The sequence below is a fragment of the Pyrgilauda ruficollis genome, unplaced genomic scaffold, assembly GCF_017590135.1.
Source record: "Pyrgilauda ruficollis isolate IOZ18807 unplaced genomic scaffold, ASM1759013v1 scaffold36, whole genome shotgun sequence".
NCBI lineage: Eukaryota > Metazoa > Chordata > Aves > Passeriformes > Passeridae > Pyrgilauda > Pyrgilauda ruficollis.
The window spans coordinates 3,017,196-3,030,712 of record NW_024525045.1 but is presented as its reverse complement, the minus strand read 5'-3'; the positions used below and the strand labels follow the sequence as shown (position 1 = coordinate 3,030,712).

The following is a 13,517-nucleotide window of genomic DNA, read 5'->3' as shown; positions in this document are numbered from 1 at the left end:
AATAACAATAAAAACCTGGGCTTTCACGGGGCTTACATCAGCCTGGCCATCCTGATTGCAAAGAGCCAGCAGCTGTGTTAACCTACGTCTTACTAGCAACAGTTACAGCAGCTTTTTCCACAACTTGGTTGATTTAGTATTAATTATACTTAATGACTTGTTCATAGTAATGTGGAAGTGTTGTCTTAGTGCTAACATGCTAATTCCAGGCTCTTCAGAAATCGGGAATGTTTACAGTCAGGTGGGTTTAGCAGCAGCGTTCCCGCGGAGCAGCGCGGCTCGCGGCCTGCCCGGGCCGGCCGGCGCGCGCGGCCGTTACCGCTGAGGGCGGGGGGCGAGCCCGGCCCCTCAGGGACGGAGCGGCGGGCGGGCCGCAGCTACCGCGGGCAGGGAGCCCGGGGCCCGGGCAGGGGCAGCCGCCCGCGCCAAAGGCCGCCGGCCCGCTTGGGCTCGGCCCCGCGGGTGCTCGGGCGAGTCCCGGCCTGTGCGTGCCCCCGGAGCTGGGGAGGGGAAGGCGCTGGGCGCGGGGCCCCGCTCCGGAGCGCGGAGGGCGTGCGGAACCTGCGCGGGGCCGTGGCGGGGAGAGAGCAGCGGCGACTTTGCAGGGCAGTGAGTGCGGAAAGCGGTGCAGGCTGTGCCATCGCCCAGAGCCGGGCCGGGAGGGCAGTGTCCCCAGCAATGGAACACACAGGGAACTCGGCAAATACAGGCCGGGTCCTCAAGACAGGGATGCAGTTTCTTGGGAAAGAGTAATACGGGTGTTGTGGTTGAAAGCTGTCATTCCAAAACAGCAGATTTAAAGCACAAGGACTGCCTCTTAACAAAACACATGAACATGCAAAGACCTCTTTTTCTGATGCTTAACTAAGGTGTGGTCTTGAAGCATGCTGGCAGTTGTGGAAACTCCATGGCTTTCTTTTTTACCCCCCTTAAAAAATAACTCTCACCTTTACCAGGGAGCGGTGTGGGCAGTCACCGCGGGCTGCCTGCGGTGCGCTCACACCCTGCCTGCCTTGCCGGAGCTTGCTGTTCTCCGTGCACTCAGCCCGGTCCTGTTACTGAGGGCTCTGCTTGCTGTTTTAATTTCACTCTGCAGAGCCGGAGATTTAAATTATACACAGGTCAATGCTAGGACATTTTCCTGGGGTTTACTCATTTGAAACGTTTTTTAACTTCTAAATGTGCCAAGACACGTATGTCCTCGTGGTACTTATTTATTAAAAATAACGCTCTTGCTTATGCCCGCAGCTGCTGTAAAAATGCAGTTTGCTGCTCTTTACATAATACGGCATTAGATGTAACTTTTGTTATTTAATATTTGAAAAAGAATATTCAGTTAATGGCAGCAGATTAATGGAATGTAATATTTGTCTGTAATATTGTCACTGCTGCATAATCTGGATTTTAACGTCAGGATGATGAAAACTTGAGTTAGCACAGGTCATTGGAACCAAGGGAGAGTATTGGCTGTGTGGTTTAAAGTATTGTGCAAGAAAGGTATTTAGACAATTTTGCCTTTTTGTAGCTCTGTTTGCCGCCTTATGCTGGAAGAACACAATGCCTTCTGTTTGCTTATTTCTTCCTTTTGATGTCATCTCATTGTTGTAGGCTTTTCTATCACTTCCTGTGCCGCTTTGCCTGGGACAGTGGTTTTCAGTTTTTTAATGGGTCTGTGAGTTGAGTGGCCAGTGAGAGATTCCTGAAATGTTACAAAACCGAGCCTGCAATGGGGTGTCCGGGGGCAGCTGTAAGAACCAGTGGGCAGCAGTGCCTTCAGCAATTTGGGACTTGATTTAACCTTTGTGACAGCTGGCAACTTCTGTGAAATATATAGGAACAGTTTCTTCTGTTTTGTTACCCCTGAACTGCGGTTCAGCAAGAAGTCCCAGTGACATGAGGTTTTTCAGCCTTTTGACTGATTTCCAGTCAGGACCAGAACTGGAATTCAGCGTGGTGTGGGACCCCCAGAGCAGACGGGTCCCTCCCGCGGCAGGCGAAGGACGGGCACTGCGGCACAGCTGAGCCTCTTCAGGAGCAACCTACACGGATCACACGGCTCAGGGCAGCACTCGTGACACGGCGCTCGGACAATGAAGTATTGTTCACATTTATCTCCTATCCTACACTTGGGGTTGAGACAGAGTTTAATGAATAATAAACCTACACATATTTGGGGGTTCTCTGGTTTTCCTGAATGTTGCCAGATATTTTTGCTTTCTAACAGAATGTGTGGAATTCAACAAGATACAGTTTTAAATACTGTTATTTTTAACCAAGGACAATATTTGTTGTTGTTTCCATTATTAGCACAGAGCACCTTAATCCTGCAGCAGTTACCATTGCTTGATTCCTCTTTTTAGAAAGCATACAGATTTACTTAGGTGAAGAAAAACATAAACTAGTTTATATGATGGTGTCTGGTTGGACAGTCAGGGAAACTCTAACCAAAAGTATTTGTAATTTCAGAGAGCACTATTTGCAGACTTCTTGGAGCTCCATGCTGAGTACTTCTTAGAAAAGATGAAATGGGCTTTTATGCTTTCACATCTCCTCAGTTGCTTTGTTGGGTTCTTGGGGAGGAGATCCCCAGCTTAGCACAAAGAACTAAGAATTCTTTAGAGGAGAGTATTTATTCCAACCGGGTTCACCATCAGCTTAATGTTTTAGAGTCATTCTGATAGCAACTTGTGGAGCACTGACACAAAAGAAGGTAAGGATTTTTAGACTTTTTTTTTTTTTTAAGAAGCATAAATAAGCCCTGAATATCTTTATTGCTGGTATAAAGATTGTACCGACTGGTGCACCACAACACCGTCTCATCCTCTCATTTCTGCAGTTGTGTTTTCTTGCTCATAAAAAAGACATTGCAAGAGTTTTTAGGTGGTTATTTGCCAAATCTGTTAGCAAAAATGCTTTCCCAAATATGCCACTGCATTTTAAATGAAAGGAGTTTGTGGTAGATTTTCTATTTATTGCACAAGAATGAACTTACAGTTTTGCAAGTTTTCTGCTATTGTCTTTAACCTTTACTTTTAGCTGGTTTGAGATTAAAAATAGTGAGTCATGGGTTTTCTGTGCACGTGGAAAAAAGCAAGCACTGTGACATTACTTGATGTTTTCATATTTGGCAGAGTTGGAAAACCAACACAGAAGATGAAGAGGGACTGTATCTAATTTGGATTCTTGCTACCAAAATAGGAGGATGGTGTTTGGGAGGATATACGTTCAGAGTCTACAGGTGTTTGAAGGGTGTTCAGCAGGATAGATCTAGCATGAAACTGGGGGAACACACCCTGTTTCTGGGCCTTCTCTTAGCTATAGATTAGGTGTGTGTCTTGAATGGATAGGGACAACAATATCCCTAAACATTTTGTAAGTTTTCAAAATGTAACCATTTCCGAAGTCCAGCATCTCTCCCTGGATAATGGCATCGGAGGTTGCTCTGCATGAGCAGCCAAGGAGGATGCAGTTGCTAGACTGTGGTGTTTCCAGTAACCAAAGGATGCAGTATTTCCCATGTAAAGCAGGGCAGTTCCTTGTTTTCCTAACGAGGTGCACCGGCTGGCAGTGTTAGCCTTGAGCAACCTTTTCTCTGCAGTGTTCTTCTCAAAGACAAGCTCGGTCCTGTTGCCTTGAAATTCTTTTATTCAGTTCTTCTACAGTTAAGGTTTACATTTCAGTTCACAGAAAACTGGTTGTTCTTCTCCAAAGCATACACAGCTTTCACCTCAGCCAGACTGTCTGCTCACCACCCCCATTTACAATGTACAATTCCCACTTGCAGCATTTTCAGTAAACATGGGATCAATTGAGAATACAGAAAAAAGCTTCTATAAAATTTCCATTAAAAAAATAACAAGTATTTATTTACAAAGTGTTTACTACAAAGTAATATTTCCTATTGGTTCAAATATACTATTTGCTAATGCCAGTGTTCCTATTAGGAAAGTAAAACTTTGTATGTGCACTTTTCTTTATATCTTTGTCAGTGTTTAAAGCACATAAAATACTACCACATTCTTTTTACACTACTCCTAGCCACGTACAATGTGGTAGTGGAAATTAACACTATTTGTTCAGGACAAAAAATCAGCACAGCTTAATAGCAGATTTTCTGCAAAAATAAAACTTTAGTTTATAATTTATAGGTATTTGGAAAGAAAGAAATGTGTGGAGAATTCAAAAAATGCAGCAAATGAAGATGAATGGGAAACTTGGGCTTTCCTGAAGATACAAGAGTTTAGCACAAGGGAGAAAAATTTCCACCAAAGTGTTTGTGTGACCCTTTGTGCCAATACACATCTTGGGAGAGTAAGATGAGTAGATTAAAAAAATGATTAAAACTTCAAATCCCATATAATTAGCATGCTTGTAATTGGATTTGTCTCTTCCCACCCACCATGTTTACAAAACCCTGCTTTGAGTTCAGCATTGGAGGTCATTAAATAGCTTTGTCCATGACTGGCCTTGTTCTTAAAAAAAAAAAAGTTTAAAAGTTAATTGACTTTCAAGTGGTTTCTGCATTTTAAATATAAAAAGGAAGTGTCTGTACAACTACTTCCATGTAGAATATAGTGGATATTAAAAAGTGCTACTGTAAGGGGGGGAGGAGGGCCAGACCTGCTTTTTCTACCCCTTGCTGCATGTTGTAGCACCTTCAGAACATGGGCTGATGGCACACCAGCATTCAGAATTCAGCATCAGTCCTCCTTGCCAAGGACTCATCCACTGCCAGATCATCCCCCAGGTGCCAGCAAACAAGTCCTGGTTCAAAACTCTGCCTGTGCTTGCTGGCCAGTTTCTCCTGATGCTGAGTAGGATATGCAAACACAAAGCTTGTGCCTTGGTCCCAGGGCATGGTTTGCAGTCAGGGCCTGAGGAATGAGGACAGGCTCGCATCCTACTTCTTACAGATTTGTTCTAAGTAGGATTCCTTTTTTTATAGTAGGTGCTTGTGAGATACAGTGTCATAACATTTGCATATGCTTTGATGTATTTCTCATGTATACAGCATGGCCTTTAGGACAAGGGAATGTTTTAGAGACTTGTTTGATGGGTTGTGATTCAGCTGGTATTTTCCTGGGGAAATTCTGGGAGATCCACTTAATCCCTGCATTAGTACGACCAAATCTACTAATTGTTGAAGATATAATAGCAATTTAACAAACCCATCAGAAAGCCTGGAGACTGGTTTTGTGGACTTAACCTTTTCTGATAATTTTAACTTTTGTGGCCATTCAGAATAGTTGTATGTGACCTGGAAATGTCAGCAGGAAGGGCTGTGGATATGTGATGTTCTTCCCTCTCTGGCTGCCTGGCTCATGTGGGCGGGCAGCACAGGAACCAGGCAGTGTGAGGGACAAGTGTTTCACTCAGTCTGGAGAGGAGAACGGGCAAAAACCAACTCATCAGTGAAGACTCAATTTGTCTTGGAAAGTTTCTGCATAGATAAGTTTGATTTGCATCTACAACTGGGTTTAAATTTGACATTGCTGTATCCTGCTATCCCATGCTGTCCATATATTTAAAGTACTTATGCCTGGAGAATGTTGAGTACTTAAGAATGGCATTTAGAGACATCAGATTTAAGTGATTGCACTTTTCTAGCCAATACAGAAGACTAAGAAGAGATGCAAGTTTGGGCTGCTGGGAGGTTTCTGTATCTGCTTGGAATTATCATGGCTCTGTTGCAGATACTGACCTGATTCAGACTGCTTTTCTTCTTAGATAAATGCAAAAGTATTTACTCCATATTGGTCCTAAGTATGAGGCTTTCCCTTGGGATTTGGATAGTTAGATCTCAGATGTTACTTCTGACCAATTTTGAGCAAGGAATTTTGGTGTCCTGCAGCTTAGATGGATATCCTAAATGTTGGATTCTTTGGTACTGTCAAAAATATGGAAGCAGAAAAGAAAACATTTTGGTTTTGTCTGATCTCTGGGTGGGCAGACAAGGTAGTTGTATTAAAGGTGGACAGTGACTGTACATGGATCCATGTACATGATCCATAGATGCCCCCTCAGGCACTCAGACTGAAGGAGCTGGGGGGGCTCTTGCACATGCAGCTTGGCAGTGACTTGCAAGGACAATAATCCTCTGCAGATGGAATGAACAAATGGGAGTAACATTGGTTATGGGTAGTTTTTGGCAATATACCTGGATTGGGGAGAGAAGAGTTACTCACAGCCTCTTAAAAATACCAGAAAAAATTCTAACAGTTAAACAGGAAAGAGATAATCTGATTTGGGAACTTTGTTAAGTCTAAGGAATGAGTTTCATGAAGTGTTAGGTTGTCAGGATTGGGTTGTGTGAACACCTGCCAGCAGAAAATTAAGTATTTAGAGCTTTTAATGTGCCATGGTAGGTGTGTGATGTCTACATCACAAATGATTCATTGGTGCATTGCTTGCAGTCAGAGGCTAGAAATCAAGAAGTGGCACATTTTAAACAACAAACCTCCATAAACAGGTCCTTGGCTTCTCCCTCCCCTGTTCATCACTAATGCTGCAAGAGGCACCTGAGACACCTTCAGCCTCAGAGTGACCCAAATGCAGCAGAAGGATGTCACCTCAAAGTATGGCTATTACTAGAATTTTTTAAATCACAAATTAAAAAAGCACACATAGTTTTTCCCCAGCTCATTACATCTGGTTATTTACTATAATGATGTTCCTGAGAGATTCCTGGAATGAAAAGATATAAATGAGGTGGGTCAGGCAGAAGATAGCTTGTTTTGGTTTGTTTTCTCTACACCATACCCTGTGGTACTGGCTTTGATTTTAAATGAATCCAAACCCCAAACATCTTTAACTCACTAAAAGGAAAGTCTTTACAATCAACTGCCTAGATTATTTTCAGCTGAAAAGGGCCAGTTAACTACAAAAAGGAGTTTTCCCCAGAGTTCAAATGTGGTTAAGTTTCAGCCATACTCTTGAATTAAAATGGTGGATTTGGTCAAAGAAAGAGCACTTGAAATTTTAAACCTTAACTGTGGAATTCTAAATTCAAGCATCATTTCATGTATGAAGATGAACTTGAAGGCCTCATTTTTCTTTAAAAAAACAAAAGGATTAAAATTTGGTTATTAGGCCTTTTTACCTAGTGTTACTTCAGGCTGACATAGTTGATCAGCAGAAGCCCTTCTGTGGGAATTCTGTATCTTCAGCAATTTCTGGCTACTCAAAAGGATTTAGGGGTATTTGCAAGTTTAAAAATTAAAACCCCTTAACCAAAATGGAAACACCTACAGGAGGGCTTTTACTGGGTTTATGGTGTTAGTTTAAGTCATACCTTCAGTTGAACTTATTTGCTAGATACACACACTTTCTGAGATTAAGTGGATTAATTGCCATTAATTCCAGTGTGGAAATGAGAAGACTGGTGCACTATAATACAATTTTAAATACCAAAATCCACAAACATTATGTTCTATTTCCACATAATAGAAAAATGCTGTCTCCCGCTTGTAGTTTTTCATGTAGATAGTGGAGCTGACAAGTTACTCTAAATCAAATTTATATTTTTCAAGCACCACAAAGTTAGTCCAGAAATAAAGTTGTTTAGTGCACTATAGCTATAAAGGCATTTACATACAGCATTATATTGCTTGTCGTCAAGTGCCTCCTGAATGTGTAACCAAGAGAGAGTGTTCCAAGACACAGAAACATCACTTAAATTTGCATGAAAATGTGTTAACTTTTTCTTATATGAGGTATTATCTAGTACCAGTTGCTGCTTGAATTCTGTCAATGAATGTCAGGGGTATTGCATGAGATAGGAGATGATGATGGAACTGAGTAGAAAATGGGAAAACCAGTCTTGGTTGTGACCATTTTATTGTGGAAAATGTTTGCTGGCTCTCAGCAGGAGGGAGGGCCTGAGTGTTGAAGCAGCTGAGCAGAAGCACTGCCATGAGCTCAGTGAGAGCTCTGTGGTTTGTTAATATTCTGAACCCCCTTGTTAGTCACAATTGCAGCAGCTGCATTTGCCTGTTTTGTTTTGTGGTTTTTGTGTCTTTTTTAAATATGGCAGCTAAGATCACCTGGAATGATTGAAAAGTTTGCCTGAGATCATACACAGGTGACTGTGGCTGGATCAAGTCCCAAATTTTCCTAGTTCTCAGGCTTTAGTGTGGCCACAAGACTGCAGTACTTCAATTGAGCTTCATCCTCAACTGCTACTTGGCACAAAAAAGCCCAAGGAAAGAATTTACTTTTGAAGTCTCTTCTAAATGTTCTAACTTGTTTTGTCCTTTGTATTCAACTGGTCCAGGAAAAATAACTTTTGAAGGCTTGGTTCACCTGTCAAATAAATGTTATGTGCACCCATATTTTTTATGTTTTATTTTTAAATTTGATAGTTTGATGTTTGCCAGAAAGCAAGCAGCTATGCAGGCTGCAGCTTTGAAGGGCACAGACATCAATGGAGGAAAGGTGTCACTGGAGATCTTCCCCCTGTAAAGCAGAAAGCCCACTGACTGCTAATAAAATACATTCCATTTCTGGGCTGGAAGCCTTTTTTTGCCAGGTTCTTATAGTTCAAAGTGCTGCTCTTTAGGAACTGTTTAGTGTTTTGCTGTTTTTTCTTTTTACACCAATCTTGAGTGGGGAGTGTGTGTAAAAGTTAAATGTGTCCCTAATGTATTGTTGGGGAGTGGCAGGTATAACTACTTTGGAAGATATTTCCCTCTTAGAGAATTCCTTAGGCTCATGCATATATAAGTTACCTTTGATCTGTCCCTTCCAATGAAAGCTTACTGATAGGGCAGTTTTAAAAAAACAATGGGTTTTTTAAGAATGAAAGTGATAGTCTGTTTAAATGAAATGTCAATCATGAAGCTGACAATTCCATAGTAATATGTGTGAAGTACCTTTTCCCTTCTCCTCCCCTTTCAAAAGTGAGCCGCTTGGCTCAATGCACTGACTCTCTCAGCAAGAGTATTTTTTTGTATCTGTAAAGCTTTTCTGGTATGGAGGTAGTGTTACAGATTCGGTGGAAGTGAGGGGTTGTAAAGCCCTCAGTCTGCTGTTGCCTGTGAGCCATGAGCAGCACAGAATGGTCTGAACAGTCTTGCCCCAAGGGCAAATACCACAGCAGGCATTTTAGTTTGTGCATTTGTTATTCATGTCTGTAAAACAGATAGCTCAGTCAAGAGTCATACCTACATACTGGTGCTGCCCTCAGGTACTCCTCACCTGCAGGAGTTTGAACTAACTGTGAGAAGTTTCTCTCTGCATGCTTCAGTTTGTAATCAACATACAGGTGGTGCTTGTCTACGTGTCCCAGTTTGACCTGTCCTGTGAGCAGCCAGCCCTGGGCTAACTCCTGCACACGGCCAGGCAGCTCTTGAGCTGGAGCCTCATTTTCTCTTTGTAGCTCAGGCTCGGTGCTTTTGGATCTTGCTGGCCTGAGTGAGTGCAGGTTTGGCTGTAGAAGATGATGTGGACACAGGCCAGGCTGTGAGAGTGACGCTGCCAGCATCAGGGGGAGCTGCTGCCATTGCTCAGGTGAGCAGCAGCACAAGCTGCCTCATCCCCCAGTGCAGGAACAGCCAGGACAGCCGCAGACAGCTGAGACACGGGGCAAGCCCCTACACACAGTGGGAAAACTGGAAAGATTTACCTCATGAAAAATAGTTAACTTAGAGGCTAGGCAAAGTCCTGGGCATTGGAACACCATGGGAAGAGCACATTTACAGTGTATTTTGCATTGATATTCAAGGTTTTGGGTTTTTTTAAAGGTCTTTATGATTGGATGAGATGTTAGCTATGGAAAACACAGCCTCCTGCTGCAAGTCTAACAGTTCACATGGGATATGTGTTGGGTAACTTGAGCCACAGATCATTTTACATGGTTTGATACAACTTCCAAAGGTGCATCAAGGTGAGTGCAACTGAAGTTACTGTAAGAAAGCCTGTCAGAATCCAAGCTGACCAGAATGCAAAACATGAAATGATGTATTGTTGAATTTTTTTTTCCTAAGAACCTCAGCCAATGACTTTAAAAGTTATGTGACCTGCCCACCCCAAATTTGAAAAGACTGCCTCGAAAACACACTGCCTGAGATCCTTAACATGGTGGGAGGCCTTTTTTAAAAAAAACAAGACATGCTCTAACATCAAAGGGATTATATAAAGTTAGAACAGTAAAGGAGAAGCTACACTAAATACGCTGTAATCTAGAAATACAATTTTTTAACTTAATTTCCTTGAAAAAAGCTGGTGCAGAGAATACTGGTTTTTTTCCTGACTGTTTTAATAATGGCTAAGAATAATCACTTATAATAAATTAGACCTGCAATATAAATGAACATATGAACCTTTTATACTAATGTTTCTTGTTACTTTTAGAGTATCTAAAATGGATATAAACTATTTCAAGATTCATTTAATCACTTGCAATTTATATTACTTTAAGAATCCTCTATACAGCAAGTTGAACAGAAAAAAGCAAACATTTTAACAGCCCCTTTTCCCTATAACCACTTTCATACAAGATAGTTTTAAATAATGATTTTAGCACATTTGTGTGTGCTCTCTCCCCCTTTTTCTGAAGGTAGCACAGCCAAAAGACAACACAAGAATTGGCTTTTACTGACTGAACTGTTTTCTTCTCCATCTGAAAAAGACAAGGGGAAGACAAAGCCTTGAGTCCCAAAACGGAAAAGATGATCTTAAGGTTTACTTTGCCAAATCTCCAGGGACTTTGTTCTTTTCCTCATTTATAGTTTATAAAACCCACTTTGCTCTGTCTCTGCATGTCACTCTGTGTCCAGTTACACAATTCTTCAATTTCATCTATGGATAAACTTGTTTTGAAGCTTCCATTTTGGTTCACCAAACACAGTGCAAACCAAGGCAAGCAACCAGTAAAATCCAAACAGGAACTCCCATTAAGAATATTTGAGCAGCATTTTGTATATTCCATTTTCTACTGTCCTCATTCTGGGGAGGAAGAATCCTCATCTTCATCCTCTTCATCTTCCTCGTTGAAGGAGCAGGGTGTCTCCCCCCGGGACGCTGCACTGCTGGACTGCTGACTGCTAGGGGCAAGCAGCTGCCCAGTTGCTAAGGCCACTTCAGCATCCAAACACAACCCTGGATTCTCACTAGCAAGACAACAGAAAGGGTGAAGTTTAGAGGGTTTCTCATGAGGTTTTAAGGCTTTTCTTTTTGGCCTCAGCTTTTCCTTTAGTTGAAGAAATGCTACCAACAAGGAAAAATCCCAAAGTGTCACAGTAAACAGCTATTAGTTAGGAGAGTTGATGAAACATTGGGAAGTTGCATAAAAAAGAATATTGGGTGACTTCCTTTCTTTTTTTTTTCCCATGAACTAGTAGAATTGCTTAAGCTGAAGAAAAAAAAAAGGAAATCCATCACAGTTTCATTACTACACAGAAATTTTGCAATATAAAATGAAGCTGTTAATTGCTGTGAGAAGGAGCCTGCTCCAAAATAATAATCCCTATAATAATCTCTATTTCCATTTTTTATGGTACAGGTAACCTCCAAGCAAAGTCTGGCTGATTAGATGTATTTAAGGTTGGGGTTTTGCGCATGGTGTTTTTTTGTTTGGTTGTTGGTTTTTAATTTTAAATTCTTAAGTTGTGTGAACTAAACTTCTTTCATGAAAGCTTAAATTGCAGTGCATTTAGAGCAGACATTCTTATGCATTCTTCAGAAAAATTACCAGGCTTTTATCCGCATGTAATTATCTATCTGTAGTCCATGCCCAGGCAGGAATTTAAGGTTAATCAGGAAAAGGGGCTTGAAAGTGATTCTATTCTTATGAAACATAGATACAAAATAGTTGGCATGTTCAATGTTCAAAGCATGTTGATTTGACCTTTCAAATATAATTTTCCTTCAAGCAAGACAGAGACTTTTTCACAATCAAAATCAGCCATGATAATATCTCCATTCCTGCATGCAAATGATATGAAATAGCAGGGTTACTGAAGTACCACAAGCATATATAACTATTCTTGAATAAAAAATTATTTTATTTACCTTGATTTAGCATTATAAGTGCCTCCAGCTGCCTCGAAATGGGAAACTGCTTGTGCTGAACTTGAAAGTAACCCTTGGTTTATCCATGAAAATCCTGCAGACATATCTAGGAAAAAGCATAACTATTTATGATAGTTACTTACATTTTTAAACTTTGCATTCTCTTTGCAGTTAGGATCCCTTAATTTAGGTTAGAAGGTACCAGTAGCTTGAATTTTATACTGTAGATGTGTCCTGTTTAATCAAGATGAAATTGTATCCTGTGTTTGTAGGTACACTTAAGCCTTGCACTCAACTTTTCCCTGTCTCTGAAGAAGATTCACCTGGCTGGTGGCTGTATGCATCACAGGTATCTGAAATGAGTTCTGGAGTCCTTCATGGAAACTTACTGCCACAGCCTGATCCTGTGAAATGCCCAGACAGCACCAAGTGCCTTGGCTGCCCCAGCTGATGAAGGTACAAAAGGAATGGTATTTATTTGGGTTTGAGATAGTGCAGTGAAGCCACCCAGGCAGCCTGTGTGTTGCTGTGTGTGTTCCAGTGGCCAAAGGCAGTTTCAGCCTGGTGCTCTCATGGCTGTCTGTGGGGCAGCCTCCTCACCCACCCTCCCCCAGGCAGAGCTGGGCAGCGGCTGTGAACATGCACAGACCATGGCAAAGGGCTGGTGCCAAGAATGGAAGAGAGAGCCTGTTGTACACTGCACATGAGACAAAAGGCCCTCTCCTCCCTAGGGATAGGAAATGGGAGGGTTAAGACCATTCAAATGGTCTGGCAATAATGCCAAATTTCTTTAGGTACTTTGTTAAAAGCCCCCTGAGAGATGTGAAGAGGCTGCTTACAACCCCCACAGTACTTGTTTTCAAATTCCCTAACAAGTTATGCCTGTCAGGTGTTGCCAGTTACGCACATTTCTGCCAAGAGAATCGCCAAACCGAGTCTATTGACCCAGTTACATTTGTGGGATTTTTTTTTGTTTTTGGTGTGTGTGTTTTTAATTTGTTTCTTAGATAAGGAATTTCTATTCACCTACCCAAATTCTATCTCGACACAAAGTTGACATCAAAACAAAGTTACCAAGACTGTCTAGTTCTTTTCCATGGTACTTGCATGTGGTTCCAGCTGGATGCATTAAATCAGAAGTTAGAGTCCTTACTGTTAAATTCTCTGCCTAACCAATCCACTGTTTTAGACAGCACAGTGGCAGTAACTGGGACTGTACTACTCATAATTATCTAGAATTGTTCTGCAACAGCAGGTAAGAGGAATAACTGTGTTTGTTACATACACATTCTCATTTGTCTTTCTGTGTCCTTGTCAAGCTTTGGTTCCTCTAGATTTGGCAGTGCTGCCTAGCACAGGGACTGTTTGAAGCAGGTTGACACAGCCATGTAAATTGGCTCACCATCCACTGGGATGGATCCACAGGCTACTTTGGTTTGTGCTGTGGAAAGCTATTGCAGCAAGGTAATGAAATGTCATGGTACAAAGCAAGGCTAGCAAGGGTGGTT

General features: G+C 41.7%; 1 protein-coding gene across 4 annotated transcripts in view; it reads right to left on the bottom strand.

The window, feature by feature from the left end:
- Positions 1-3,627: 3,627 nt before the first annotated feature.
- Positions 3,628-13,517, bottom strand: part of TFDP2 (transcription factor Dp-2) — a 50,316-nt gene continuing 40,426 nt past the window's right edge. For all 4 annotated transcript variants that reach the window (XM_041475663.1, XM_041475664.1, XM_041475665.1 and 1 more), the window contains 2 exons: positions 12,010-12,115; positions 3,628-11,108 (listed from right to left, as the gene is read on the bottom strand). In XM_041475663.1, coding sequence (XP_041331597.1) covers positions 10,940-11,108; positions 12,010-12,115 — 275 coding nt within the window. In that variant the 3' untranslated portion in view covers positions 3,628-10,939. The remainder of the gene's footprint in view (positions 11,109-12,009; positions 12,116-13,517) is intronic.